Here is a 14130-nt window from a genome sequence, read left to right on the forward strand (position 1 = left end):
AAACGATACTACCTAGTATCCCGATCCTGACAACCTTGGAGTCCATATAGAAATACAATTAGGAAAAAACTGAAATTCGGAATTAAAAATAAGGAATATTAGAAGTAGAGTATAGAGTCCATATAGAAATACAATTAGGAAAAAACAGAAATTCGGAATTAAAAAATAAGGAATATTAGAAGTAGAGTATAGAGTCCATACAGAAATACAATTAGGAAATAATAGAAATTGAGTTTAAAACTAACTAAAATTTGGAATAAATATAATAAAATTAAAATTAGAGTTTTTAGAGTCCATATAAAAATACAATTTACAAATAACTAAAATTTGAAATTAAGAAAAACATGGGAAGAAGAGTTTAAAGTCAATATAGGAATACAATTTAGAAGTAACTGAAATTCGAAATTAAAAATTAAAGAATATTGAAAGATGAGTTTAGAGTCCAAATAAAAATACAATTAGAAATAATAAAAATTCAGAATAAAAATAAATAATATTAGAAGAAGAGCATAGAGTCTATATAGAAATACAATTTACAGAAAATTCGGAATTAAAAAAAAAGAAATATTAAAAGACGAGTCTAGAGTCCATATAGGAATATATATAATTTACAAATAATTAAAATTTGATATTAAAAATAATTAATAATTAACACGTATATAAAATACAATATGAATATTACACATTAGTAGTTTTGTAAAGTTATTACAAAATTTAAAATTATGTTGTCATTTTAATATATTTGAATAATATAATGAGAAAACATATATGCTATTATATGAGAGAAAATATAATGATGCTAGTCGCGCAATCTGCGCGGGCCACCATGCTAGTTTTTTTAAAGAGGGTTAAAATTGTTTTTTTTTCCCAAAGTACTTACTCAGCAGGCCGCTCAGCCGCTGGCCTAAGCCCATACAGTTCCGTCTCACCTACCCGGCTCGTTTTCTTCCTATCGTCCGCTCAAAATCACCGGGCCCCGAGCCTCCCCACCGCCGTCTCACCATCACGCAAGTTGGACCGCGCCTCTGCCCTCGCGCTTGCACGCCCGCGGGCCGCGGGGGAGCGTGGTCTAACGCAACTGCTTCGCGCGCGAGGCCGGCCCGGTACGCGGGCGGAAGGGTTGATTTGCTTTGCCATCATCACGCGAGACCACGACCGCTGATTTTCTCGTTCTCCGCCAGTCGTCGCACGCGCCGCGCGAGCTGAGCTCCTCCTCCCCCACCCCACCCCCACCCAACCCAACCACCCCCCCGTGCCTGCACGGCCCCCGGCGGTCACCATCCACCAGGCGCCGCGCCGCCTCGCGCTCTCCTCGCCCCGCCATGTGCTGGCGAGTGGCGCGGCAACGAACAAAAGGGACCCAGATGGATCGTACCGTCCGGTAGGAATCGCGTCCTGTTCAGCCCGACACTCAAGCGTACTAATTCCGCTTGTACAGGACTACAGGCAGGTGTAACTACAGAAGCGCAAACAAGATGCAGGCATGCGGCTGTCTAAAATTCGGATTGTGGGCGTGCTTGCATCGCATGATGAGCTGACAGGTGACACCATCAACCGATTTGGTACTAGTACCATGTTTCATCAGGATGCTGGCCCACGGATTATCCGGTCCTCACCAAACCACCAAACGACGAGCCAGATGCTGGATGAGAGCAAAGATTATCCTACAGGAGTGTAGGCAAATGGCCAAATGCCTGACACAAACAAGAACACACCACACGAGTGAATGACACCATGGACCATTCATCAATCAACTAGTACTGCTAAGAACAGGTACAATGCCGGCTGTAACCATATATCGAAAAGAAAAAAGAAGAAAGCGAGCTACATATTTGTAGCCGGCTGCAACACGGATTTTTCTAAAATGTTATCTGTGTATGAGAGGTGAGACCGTGTATTAATGGTGTAGTATATTTTCATAGTTAACTACTATATGAATGAGCTATTAGATTAGCTATAAATGTTTTGGAGCCAGCAGTTGGCTATACTGTTGACCTTGCTCTAATATAGCACAACTGTAAACAACCACTCCCTATACCAAACGGGTAGGAGTAGTACAACCTCCAAATCCAGGTCAAACCAGGCGATTCGATTTCTATTCCCGTTCTCCCCTCCAAGGCTGACTAGCGCTGCAATCTCTGCACCCTCGGCTCGGCTCGCACCATTTCCAGTATACAGGTCCACGCCTCCACGTGACAGGTGCTCGAAGAAGAAGGGCTCTGCTTTTGCTTGCTTTGCTCCCCGACCCGGCCGGCACGGCGTGCGCCGCCAAGCCGCCGCCGCCCGCCATGGGCGCCATGGGCGCGGCGGCGTTCGACTTCGAGTACAAGAGGTAAATCGCCGAGACCGAGCTGCTTACAGCGAAGCCATGCAGATTGCAGGCAGGCAGGCAGAGCAGCAGGAGTCAAAGGCGAGGGCGCGCGCGCTCGCCGCGGCATCGTCGTCCCGCGCGCCACGTGCTTCCCGCTCTAGCCTCGATGCGAAAAACGAGTTTTTTTTTCTTCTTCGTCTTCTGGTTCCCCCCCAATCTGCGGTTCCTCTCTTTCTTGTTCTTCTATTCCTCTCTCTCTCTCTCTCTCTCTCTCTCTCTCTATATCTATCTCCGTTGCTTCGCGTCTGGGGCCTCGGGCGGCGCGCGCGGGGAGGGGCGTGGTGCAATTAACGGGCGCGCAGCTCCACCTTGCCGCGATCCGTCGCAATTCTTTGATTCCCTTCGCGGAATTTTTCTTTCTTTTTTTTCCCCATTCCATGTGCGTGGATCTCGGGGCGCGGGGCTAGGGTTTAGTATGGCTTTGGTCAATCCATGGCGTGCGGTGCCGAGGTCGCCCTGTCGCTTCTTCTTTAATGCGCGTTGATCCCCATGGACGGCGAGTGCCGGTAAAACCCAATAAAAGGCGCCTCCTTTTCCTTTCCTCCGCCTCCCTCTCGCTAGCATTTATTGTCTTGTATTGTTGCATACGTCGTTGTTCGTTTAGGTTGGATTTGGGTTAGGATTTGTGTGGCATAATGCGGTGGTTGGAATTGCCTTCGGGAGTTGTGGTTGATGGTGGTGAGGTTTGGCGCAGGGACGCGTATGGATTCGCGGTGCGGCCGCAGCATCTGCAGCGTTTCCGCGAGTATGCCAAGATTTACAAGGTAATTTACCAGGGGCAGAGTAGAAATGGAAATGCGTTGTTTTTGTTTGTTTCAGGTTAAGTTTTGATACATACTGTACTATTTTTTTGGCTGTTGTTTGGTTTATCAGGAAGAAGAAGAGGAGAGAGCGGACAGATGGAAGGACTTCTTGGACAGGTTGGCTGAATCTGCAGATGACATCACAACCAGCATTTCACCTTCCAAAGAGGACTCTGCTGCTGGAGATGTCAATGGTGGAGAACACCTTGATGGAGCTGAAAACTTAGAGAATAGCAATAGGGGTGGAATAAAATGCAACAATGAAGAAGAGGAGGGAGAAGAGGATGCAGAAAAGAGCGATACACCAGAAAATTCGAAGGAAATTGATGGCAACAATCAATCGCAAGAAGCAAATGGTGAGGCGGACGATATCAATGATGTATCTGCCAACTCAGAAAATCTGAAACAGGAGAGCATTGCAAACTCCGTAGAATCGGACAAAGCTCCAGAAGAATTGAAGGAGGTGAGTGGGTGTTCAGAGGAACTATTAAATGATGAGAATGGTGATTCTGAAGGATTAAAAGATTCTCATGGTGCCTTGGAAGGATTAGGTGAAGCGAACAACGACAACTCGGAAAAGTTAGAAGAGCTTTTCTTGGATAAGGGGTTGTTGGATGAACTGAAGCCTATAAGAGTTGAGTCTGGGAAGCGGGTGCGGGCATCAATCAGAATCATTGAGAAAATGATGAGCTCTCGAGTGGGCAAGATAAGGAACACTGCAAATGACATGTGTGGAAATGGTGAAGCACAGCTTGCATCAATTGAAGAGGAGGAAAGGGCAGCAGATAAGAGTTGTAGAGGGGATCCAGCAGAGGAATCTTCTAATCCAGATAAGGTGGAGCAGGCACAGGACAGGGAACAAGGTGATTCTGCGAGTGCTGCTTTGGAGGGAGGCAATGGCGAGTCTTATTTCCCTTGGAGGGAGGAACTCGAGAGCTTGGTCCGTGGAGGTGTGCCAATGGCTCTTAGAGGAGAGGTGCAACTGTAACCAGAATTATCTGTACTGTTTTTATATCCTTATAATAGATATATACCTACACTCACATATGGTTGATTTTATTGCAGATGTGGCAAGCATTTGTGGGTGTTGGTGCTCGTAAAATTACTGGGTACTACAACAAATTACTAGATGAAGGTACTGAGGAATTGGATGAAAAGAACCCTGAGGACCAAGAGTTGAAAGATCAGACAAATGCACAGAAAAAGCCCCCAGAGAAGTGGAAGGGACAGATAGAGAAGGTTGCTCTCTGATTTGAAATGGGAGGAACTAATGTCATGTTTTAGAAGTTCTACTGTTCTAGGTCTCTACTCTCTACACACTTGAATGCTTGATTTGCCTGTTATCATTATAGGATTTGCCTCGAACATTTCCGGGACACCCTGCACTAGATGAGGACGGGAGAAATGCTTTGCGACGGTTATTAACAGCATATGCAAGGCATAACCCATCAGTTGGATACTGCCAGGTGAACAAATGCTCATTGGATAATTTTATGTTAGTTTTTAACCTCTTGTAATCTACTCCCTCCGTCCCATAATATAAGGGATTTTGAGTTTTTGCTTGCAACGTTTGACCACTCGTCTGATTCAATTTTTTTTGAATCAAGGTACTTAGTACCTAGTACCTAGAGGTACCAAATTTTACACTAGAAAATGTGGTACCTTCTCAAGGATGGTAAAATTACCCAATTTATAATCATATGCATGTGCTGCGAAATAATGTATTACCTTTGAGTAAAAGATGAATTGATGAGGGCTGTATTTTATACTGAGAGATCCATCGTGAACTATGAAACTTGTCACTTTTCAATCATCCACGCTGACAAACGAATTATGAATATTGTAACTTCAGAGGTGATTTACAAGGTTAAAATCAATTAAGTCTATCCCAAGTTCCAAATATGCAATTCAACTATTAGCTAGCTTTGCAAGGCTGGCAAAATCATTAAATGTTCTATATGCTAGACACCATTAATCTGGCTCAGAAACATCTGTTGCATTTTCTTTTGTCAATATAACTAGAGTGCCTTTACTCTTTACCTTATATCTTCATTGTTCTTCTTGCAGGCCATGAACTTTTTTGCTGGCCTATTTTTATTATTCATGCCTGAAGAGCATGCATTCTGGTATGCTTTTATTAAATGCCTTGTCTCTTGAAAAAAAATACTTGATTGATAATTTTTCTTTGTATTTTCAAGATTGTATGCTAACTCTAATTCCACTTTATTTTTCTCGTTTTCGCTCATCATTTTGAATTTTCAGGGCTCTGGTGGGGGTCATTGATGAGTATTTTGATGGTTATTACACTGAGGAAATGATTGAATCTCAGGTACTTCTTAATTCATGATACATGTAATGTTTCCCAAAATCCTCGTTAATGTTACTGCCCGTTTACAGGTTGACCAGCTTGTTCTTGAGGAAGTTGTACGAGAAAGATTCCCAAAACTTGGTTTGTATTTCAATGATATTATTACTACACTTGTCCTTTTGTAGCATTCTGCATTTCACATTATCTTAAAAAAAACATGGTCCTGGTCATGCTTTTGTATTCAGTTGAAATGTTGAGATGACTTTATTTGTTTGAACACATAATGTATCAACTTTGTGGTGTATCACTCTGTACTTACATCAATTACAACCCTCTTTCAGCAAAGCATATGGATTTCCTGGGAGTTCAGGTGGCATGGGTGACTGGACCATGGTTTCTTTCAATTTTCATCAATATGCTTCCATGGGAAAGTGGTCAGGTTTTATGCAATAGCTTGGTGCTTTCATTAAGATATATACTCATACTTATACATTTGATGTTCGGTACCAGTCCCTTAAATTGAACGAAACATGCATACCAAATTGTTAGGATAATGAGAATCCCGTTCTATTATTTTTTGAATGTTACATATTCTTGTCATGTATGTTAATAATTTGTTAGGTTTAACATCATCTGATTGAAACTTTTGCATTCTCTTAGTTCTTCGTGTTTGGGATGTGATCCTTTTTGAAGGAAATCGAACGATGTTGTTCCGGACAACGCTTGCTTTGCTCGACTTATATGGTATAACTTAATCCCTGAAAAAGCTATTGTTTCCTATTATTTGTTCTTTTCTAATAAGCATTGATGTGTAAGTGTAATCTACACTGTTGTCTTTGTATGTTGATTTGTAGGGCCTGCCCTGGTGACCACAAAGGATGCTGGAGATGCAATTACATTATTGCAATCTCTTGCTGGCTCTACTTTTGACAGCAGTCAACTTGTGTTGACAGCTTGTATGGGTTTTCAAGCAGTCAGGGAAATAGGGCTGCAGGAGTTAAGGAAAAAACACAGGCCTGATATTATATCTGCTATGGAGGAAAGATCAAAAGACCGCCATTCTTGGAAAGATAAGAAGGGTTTAGCAACTAAACTTTACAGCTTTAAACATGATCCTCTATGCCCACAAGTTAATTCCAAGGAAGGGGAAGATGATTTGCAAGTGAATGGGGAAATGCAATTTTTAGATTCTGGGTCAGCAAATCTAGAAACCTACCTTACTAGTTCAGCTCTAGATAATGAGTTGGAAGAGGGCATTGATCTTCAAGATCAGGTAAGAACTTCTCTGTACTGATTTATTTGTACTGAATGAGCTGATGTTTTCTCTAACAGAAACAAAAAAACAATGTGCTTATAATATGCATTCAAATTTATTGGTCATTCTGATAATTGACATTCAGGAATTTGTGTCACGGTCCTTCTGTATAATTGAATGGTTCCTATCAATATTTACGTTCCTTTCTGAGCTTAATATTCAGATGTTTTTTTGCCAATATGGAATTTTTAGTTACCTTTTCTTATGTTAAACATGATGAATTTCTATACTCAACTACTCAAGCAATGCTCACAGGTAACATGGTTGAAAGTTGAGCTGTGCAAACTGCTCGAGGAGAAAAGATCAGCTGAACTCAGGTTTGTTGTGCTTCTATTCTGGATCTATTTATCCACATAGTTAAATTGTACAGGTATAGTTACAAAGAAGAATAGCAATAGTACGGAAGCTATCCCAGCCACTGCTAGATATAACAACCTGCAAAACTCGGAACTCTTAAATATAAATCGTTAAGGAGGGAATTTCTCCATCTAAACTTATTTGGAGCATTCCATCAAAGATGTGTCTGGTTCTTTCCAACCAGATAGGCCAGCTCCCAGCATTCAAGAGTAATTAGTTCTTTAAGAATAATTCCCCCTTTTCTCAGTTTCACAGTAAATTTTAAATAATTTTTGCATCTAAAATAATTGGTAAAGTCTTCGTCAAATTCATGCATACTTTCATCTAAGTTGTCGCTGTAATGTTTTGGGCCATTAACTTAGTTTTGTACTGTGTCCAACTCCTATCATGATCTATTAACACATGTCATGCTCTCAGAAGCGAGGAGTTGGAAACTGCTTTGATGGAAATGGTCAAGCAGGACAACAGACATATGTTGAGTGCTAAGGTAAGATGTTATCTACAACTGCTTCTCTTTCCCCTCCAGGACTGCACAACTTAATGCAATCCAAGACTTCTTTATAATTGAACCAATTGCTTGAAGATTACCTAGTAGTAGTGTAGTTATAGTCCTTAAATCTGTTTTGTCCTTCGGGCTTAAATTTGGGCACATTCATTCTTGACTTAGAAAAGATTCTCAGGTTGAGAAATTGGAGGCAGAGGTATCTGAGTTGCGAAAGTCCTTTGCAGACAAGCAAGAGCAAGAGCAGGCAATGCTTCAGGTTCTATCTTACAGCTTAGTATGCCTGTGCTTTATGCCATCTGGTTGGCTAAAATATATACATATTTACATATGCCTGCAGGTTTTGATAAGAATGGAGCAGGAACAGAAAGTGGCAGAAGATGCCCGCATAGCTGCTGAGAGAGATGCTGCTGATAAGAAATATGCTGCTCAGTTGCTCCAGGTTGCTTCAAGATGTTCTCTCAAACTGCTAGTTTTACACGTACAATTTGTAATATCTGTAAAAAGGGAGTTGCATAACCTTTTTGTTCCTCGTACATTCAGGAGAAGTATGACGCAGCGATGGCAGCACTTCGACAAATGGAGAAGAGAGCTGTAATGGCCGAAACTATGTTGGAAGCTACAAAGCAGTACCAGGCAGGGCAGTTTAAGGCCAACCAGTCCTTCAATCCAAGGTATGTTTAAACTCCTATGCTATATGTCCAGTATCATGGATGAGTTCTGATCAAATGATAATTATTAATTAAGTAAATTTCATAAAACACACTTATTATGGTATAAGTTGCACAAAACCACAGGAATTTCGGAATGTGGCACATAATCCCAGGTATTTATGGTCCTAAAGTTTTACAAAACCACACATTAAGCATTTAGGGAGCAGTGGGCATGACTAATTTGCTTTTGTTGCATCGTATCATACTTGCTAGTGGTGATGCTTCAGATAGTTCCTTTTCGTTTTCTCAGTACTCCATTCATTTATTAACATAAATCATCCTTAGCTACAAATGACATATTACTGATGTTTCTTGTTGGTTTTTAACATTCAACTTTCTAACACTGTCTTTGCATGGTGACACTTCGTTTACTCGGGATTCTTTTGTAGTTCACCTCGTGCTGCCCCTCAGTCTGGGAAGCCAAATCAAGATCCTAACCAGGATGCACCTAACAGGAGATTGGGCTTGCTTTCTAGGGGCCTTGGTTGGCTAGAGAAAAGCAAGGTACCTTGATTTGTTTAATGCTTCAAGATACGACTTAATTTGAGTAAAAAAAAAGGGGATATCCTCTTTATTTCATATTTGGAAAAGAAAAAAAATATTAACATCATGATGAGCCAAATGGCTCTAGGAAGATGATACAAACTTGAGGTACAATTGTTCATTAACTTTGATTTTTTTTTTATCAGGGAAAGTCTAGTTCCACTGAAACACCTGAAGGCTAAACTCCTGTCGAATCAGGACATGATTGTTGCTAAGGATTGGATTACCTGATCACCAGAAAAATGCGTTCATGCAAGCATCAATGTTTTGCCCGCAGGAAGATTCAACATGAATTTCCCATGAAGTTTTGCTGAAATTGTCATATGTATCATATCGAGCCCAGTTGTCAGATGCAGCTTCCTTGTTAGGTTCGAATTGTTGTAATGCATCCGTGTAAATTTTCTTTTTCAATTAGTTTTATTAAGATTGTCGATAGTTAGTTCCGGATAGGAGAAAGAAAAGGCACACTACTTCCCATACACATTAGATTAGTTTGCGACGATGTCGTGGTATTATACCGGTGAAGAGCTGTTTTTATACCTCTTCGGGAAGAGTTGTGCAGGAGTAGTGCAAAGAAATGATGTTTTTTTATTCATGTGACTTGCTTTCACACGAGTGCCTTAAGCATATTAATTTCATATGTTGTGTAAACACCGAGTCTCCACTGAGAATGCTCTTTTTTAAAATAAATAAATAAATAATAATAATCAACCACTGGATCATATAATAAATCAGGAATGGTCATTCAGAATTTTGGTGAGATTATGCCTATTTCTTCCTTGAACCTCTATACCAGACATATCCATTTATGCGCAAGCTGTCACTGCCATAACACAGAAATTTTATGGTTCAAGGTATCTACAAAGTATAAAACCGGTACCTCGTTAACGACAGTAAATCACTCTTAACATTGTAGTGATTGCATATGACTTGGCAAACTAGACAAGTCGAAGCATCTGCACTGCCCGGAATGGGCAGGTTGAACAAGCACTTAGATATTTTTTTGACGCTGAAAGGTAGAGAGACTCTACCTTATAACCATCTTATTGATGGCTGGTCAAGAGTTACGCGGCCAATTGGCCAAAACAAGAAAGAAGAGGAATACTGAAAACAAAATATAACCTTAGAGCAAAGTTGAATGCAAAGAGAGACTTCAACGCCATTTAAGTGCATCCATACTCAAATGGACTGAGTTTGATCTGACACTTGGGTATAACCTTGAACCAAAGTTGTATCCAAAGAGAGAAGCTTTAACCCCTTTTAAGTCCATCCATACAACAAATGGACAGAGGTTGAACTGACACTTCGGTGTAACCTTAAAACAAAGTTGTATCCAAACACAAAAAAAACTTTAATCCCTTTTAAGTACATCCATACAACAAAGGGAAGCAAACGTGAGACCCATCTCATCCTGATTTCAACATAGGAGCAATGCCATGAAACCATCTGGAGATGCTTTCGGAGTATGGAGCTCTATGTCGAAAGACAACAAAATGACAAGCCTCATCCATGTACAGAAGAAAAGGAACAGAAGTTCCCTCCAGAAATTCAACCATATGTTCCGAAATGGAACAGCGCTGTTCTTCAGTTTCTACTACTCTCAGGCAGTAACCATCACGGCTCACGACACAAAGAGCAAGGCTTGAGACTAATAGTGACAGGGAAACCATGTTGCTGTTCTGCAATTGGGCTTCCTAGCTGCCTTCTCCCTGATCCTTGGCTTGGTTCCAATCTTCTATCCTCGGTTCAGTCGATGCACTGGAACCTACAGATGATTGCAGACGAGATGACCACCGCTTTCTGCTGGATTGTGACTCTGAGATCTGAGTAAGAGCATCAACTACTGCTGTGATATCTGGCCTCCGGTTGGCTGTTCTGTCAACACACAGAGCAGCAACAGTAAGGGCCCGGAACAAGGACCTCATGTGGTACTGACCGTTAAGCACCGGGTCTGCTAATTTGGGAAAATCCTTTTTGTTGATCTTGGGGATGGCCTGAAATTATGCAACAAATTAATGGCGAAAGAATAACTCGTAACAAAGCATGTAAGAGCCATAATGGAAGCAGTTAACATATCAGCTGTTTTGTCTCCTTTGTTAACAGTTGGTATCTTCCAATTTTGCTTAAAATTCAAGGTACACAAAGAAAATAGATTTCGGCCAAAGGATATAAGTTGAATGTGGGGGAGTAAAATAAACCCTGGATGAAGCTAGAATCTAAAATCGATCTTTACTGGCTACTTCTCTCATGACATAATATGTAAGACTAAAAAAAATCGCGACTGCAATGATGAGACGAAATAAAAATAACAGAAGCACACAAGTCTAAGATGATCAAATAGTTGAAGTAATTATATAAAGATAGTGTTATGTGCTCTTTCATGAGCAGACTTGTGCATGCAGGAGAAGCAAATAACACAATTAAGTTAAAACAGGAAGAAATGGCTTACCCATTCAACAATATTTCGCTCAGGCTTAGCTCGACTGTCATCTATAACCTTTTGTCCTGTGATGACCTCCAACATGACCACACCAAAGCTGTAAATATCTGACTGGACGGTCAGTTTACCACTCTCAAGATAATCAGGAGCACAATATCCAAGTGTGCCCATCACTCTAGTCGAAATATGAGTGTCATCACCAGTTGGACCCATCTTTGCCAAGCCAAAGTCAGAAAGCTTTGGATGATATCCATCTCCAAGCAAAATGTTTTCAGATTTCACGTCGCGGTTTATGACGGGAGGGTCAACATTGACATGCAAGTGCTGCAGGCCTTTAGCTGCCCCGACAAGTATCTTGATCCTTGTGTTCCAGTCAAGAGGCTTCTTATCAGGGGAAAGATCTGGAAAAATTAAGACCCAGTTCTGATTAGACAAACTTCTAATTATTTAGAAGCAGTGTAATGAAGGAGGGAACTATATATGTTACTAGTTTGTAACATACTAACATACCATGGAGATGACTTTTCAGGGAACCCAAAGGCATGTATTCATAAACTAAAAGCCTCTGATCACCATCCTGACAACAGCCAATAAGCTTGACAAGATTTGTGTGATGTAGTTTACTCAACACTGAAGCTTCGGTGATGAACTCCCTGTCTCCTTGATTGCCTTGTAGATTAAGAATCTTTATAGCCACCTCCTGTCCAATTGCATGGTTCGAGAATTAGAGTGGCACACAAGTGAATTAGACCCTACAAGATCTTCTCACGAGTCACGGCTATCAATTTTCACAGACAAAAAAATTGAAATGCTACAGGAGGCCACTTCAATTGGAGATAAAGAGAGTAGTCTGCTACAAGAGCAAAGTACAAACAACCACAAAGAGATCAAGTTGCCACAAAAGAGCTGCAACAGAAGAAAGAACAGCAACCAAGTTCTAACAAGAGCACCAAACTGACTAAGAAGGACAAAACCAAATAACAGAAAGGATAATAAAGAGGATAATGATTGACTTGGACATCTTCCTTGTTACTACGCCGAAATGCATGCCGAACACCCGTAGATGATACATGCATCAAACACTTTCACATTTTCCTTAAGCAAACCCTAACTGTTCTTATCAATTTAACAATAGCATGAATTCGAGAGGAATAATATACATGAAAGGAAATACTACAGCAATCCTTTTGTGTCTAACAGCTTCAATTCTACCTGAGACCCGTAATGTTCACCCAGATACATTAGCAACAAAACATCATCTTACTTTGGTACTACATACAAACCTTAATCAACTAAAGAATTTGCAGAAACACATGTTGCATGTACCCACCTGGGAGTTATCCAGCACGCCCCTATACACCTGGCCAAACCCGCCCTCTCCTAGAAAGCGATCGTCACTGAAGCCCCCTGTCGCCGCATACAGCTCCCCGTAGGTGAATGACTGGCCATGAATAAGCCTCTCCATACCATGGTTCGAGATGGAATCAGCATTTGTGGTATTTAAATTCACATCCATCTCTGCAGAAACAATGATAACAGATGAGCATGAGGCACACTAATGCAATGGTGTCAGCTATTTAAATTCAACAAGAGAAAGAAGACAAATTAAACCAAACCATTGTAAGATTGCAGAACATAAGGTAATAACATTAACATATATAAGACAAAGTAAAAGTATTTCTACTAGTATTGTTATCAAAACAACCGAAAGCAATACAGACAAAAAAGTAAAACACGCGTATTTTGTGATATTACTCCCACCGTTCCAAGAAAAGCCAGTGAAAGCTGACAAGAAACACCCAAGCGGAGAACCTTACTCAGGAGATCAGGACAAAATCATGCCAATGCCCAAACACCATTTCTTTACGAAATCAATACTCCACTGGCAAGAAATCAAGTAAAGAGTTTCAACACCTTTCAAAGAAAATCAGAACAGCACAGGCAAACCATAATATGAAAGAAAGGGCAATTCAATGCCCAGAATCACGTTCCACGACATTAGTTACACCATCGGCAAGAAAATTAAACGGACTATCTAAATTTCCAAAAAAAAAATCTGATTACTTGCGACATAGCACGGATTAGAAAATAGAAAAATCATGGTGCCTTCTGAACTGTTTTTTAGAAGGTTCAAAGCATCCCAAGTTCCAACTTCCAGAAATAAAAAGAATTCAGGTCCATGCCTTGATGCTAACGAGCAAAAATCTCAATATACGTTTAAGAACATCACAAGTCATAACCGATGAAGCAAAGATAAGGGGAGGAATCCAAAACCACGGTGATCGCGCGAGAGCCAGCAACCATCGCCCGCCCGGTGAATCCAAGAAGGGAGTCAAGAACCCTCGCATAGGAAGTCAGAAAACCACGAAGCTCGACCAGTCATCGCCCATAAACGGGTCGAAACTCGAAACCAAGAAATTAATTAGCGCCGAAATCAGATTCCGAAGCAATGCTATGGCCAAGAACCGATGCCACGTTCGCGGAAGCAGAGGGTGTCAAGAGCAAGGGGAGGAGAGCCCGTAGGCCGTAGCATTAATTACCTGAGGCGGCCGTCTCGTCCGGTGTGATCTGTGGCCTCTCCGCGGACTCCTTCCTGCTCTCGTTGCCGCCCTCCGATGAGAAGCAGCTCCCCATGGCCGCCGCCGACTTCTCCTCCTGACGCGCAAGCGCGCGCCGTTGCGGCAGCGATGGAAGAAGACGGGGGAAGAGAGAGAGAGAGAGAGAGAGAGAGAGAGAGAGAGAGAGAGAGAGGTTGGGGGGTGTTCAGTGCAAAGGTGC

At 41.4% G+C, this 14130-nt stretch overlaps 2 protein-coding genes across 4 annotated transcripts; one reads left to right on the forward strand and one right to left on the reverse strand.

Annotated features, from left to right (window-relative positions):
- Positions 1 to 2085: 2085 nt before the first annotated feature.
- LOC4332461 (uncharacterized) lies at positions 2086 to 9563 on the forward strand. 3 transcript variants are annotated; one of them, XM_015774883.3, is made up of 18 exons: positions 2086 to 2332; positions 3066 to 3135; positions 3245 to 4150; positions 4240 to 4413; positions 4527 to 4640; positions 5242 to 5300; positions 5437 to 5503; positions 5572 to 5623; positions 5824 to 5916; positions 6143 to 6226; positions 6337 to 6755; positions 7053 to 7114; positions 7572 to 7641; positions 7835 to 7915; positions 7997 to 8098; positions 8200 to 8330; positions 8759 to 8873; positions 9059 to 9563. In XM_015774883.3, exons 1-18 carry the CDS (start codon positions 2289 to 2291, stop codon positions 9092 to 9094), a joined length of 2679 nt encoding a protein of 892 aa, XP_015630369.1. In that variant the 5' UTR covers positions 2086 to 2288; the 3' UTR covers positions 9095 to 9563. The 3 variants fall into 3 exon arrangements, with proteins under 3 accessions (XP_015630369.1, XP_015630368.2, XP_015630370.1); XM_015774882.3 differs by having other exon boundaries at positions 7835 to 7903; XM_015774884.3 differs by lacking the exon at positions 2086 to 2332 and adding an exon at positions 2811 to 2877.
- A 451-nt stretch (positions 9564 to 10014) lies between these two features.
- LOC4332462 (serine/threonine-protein kinase PBL27) lies at positions 10015 to 14130 on the reverse strand. The gene is made up of 5 exons (XM_015773610.3): positions 13893 to 14130; positions 12683 to 12870; positions 11863 to 12052; positions 11362 to 11753; positions 10015 to 10906 (listed from the first exon to the last, which is right to left on the reverse strand). The coding sequence occupies exons 1-5, from the start codon at positions 13984 to 13986 to the stop codon at positions 10607 to 10609; spliced, it is 1164 nt and encodes a 387-aa protein (XP_015629096.1). The 5' UTR covers positions 13987 to 14130; the 3' UTR covers positions 10015 to 10606.

Source organism: Oryza sativa, chromosome 3 (assembly GCF_034140825.1).
Source record: "Oryza sativa Japonica Group chromosome 3, ASM3414082v1".
NCBI lineage: Eukaryota > Viridiplantae > Streptophyta > Magnoliopsida > Poales > Poaceae > Oryza > Oryza sativa.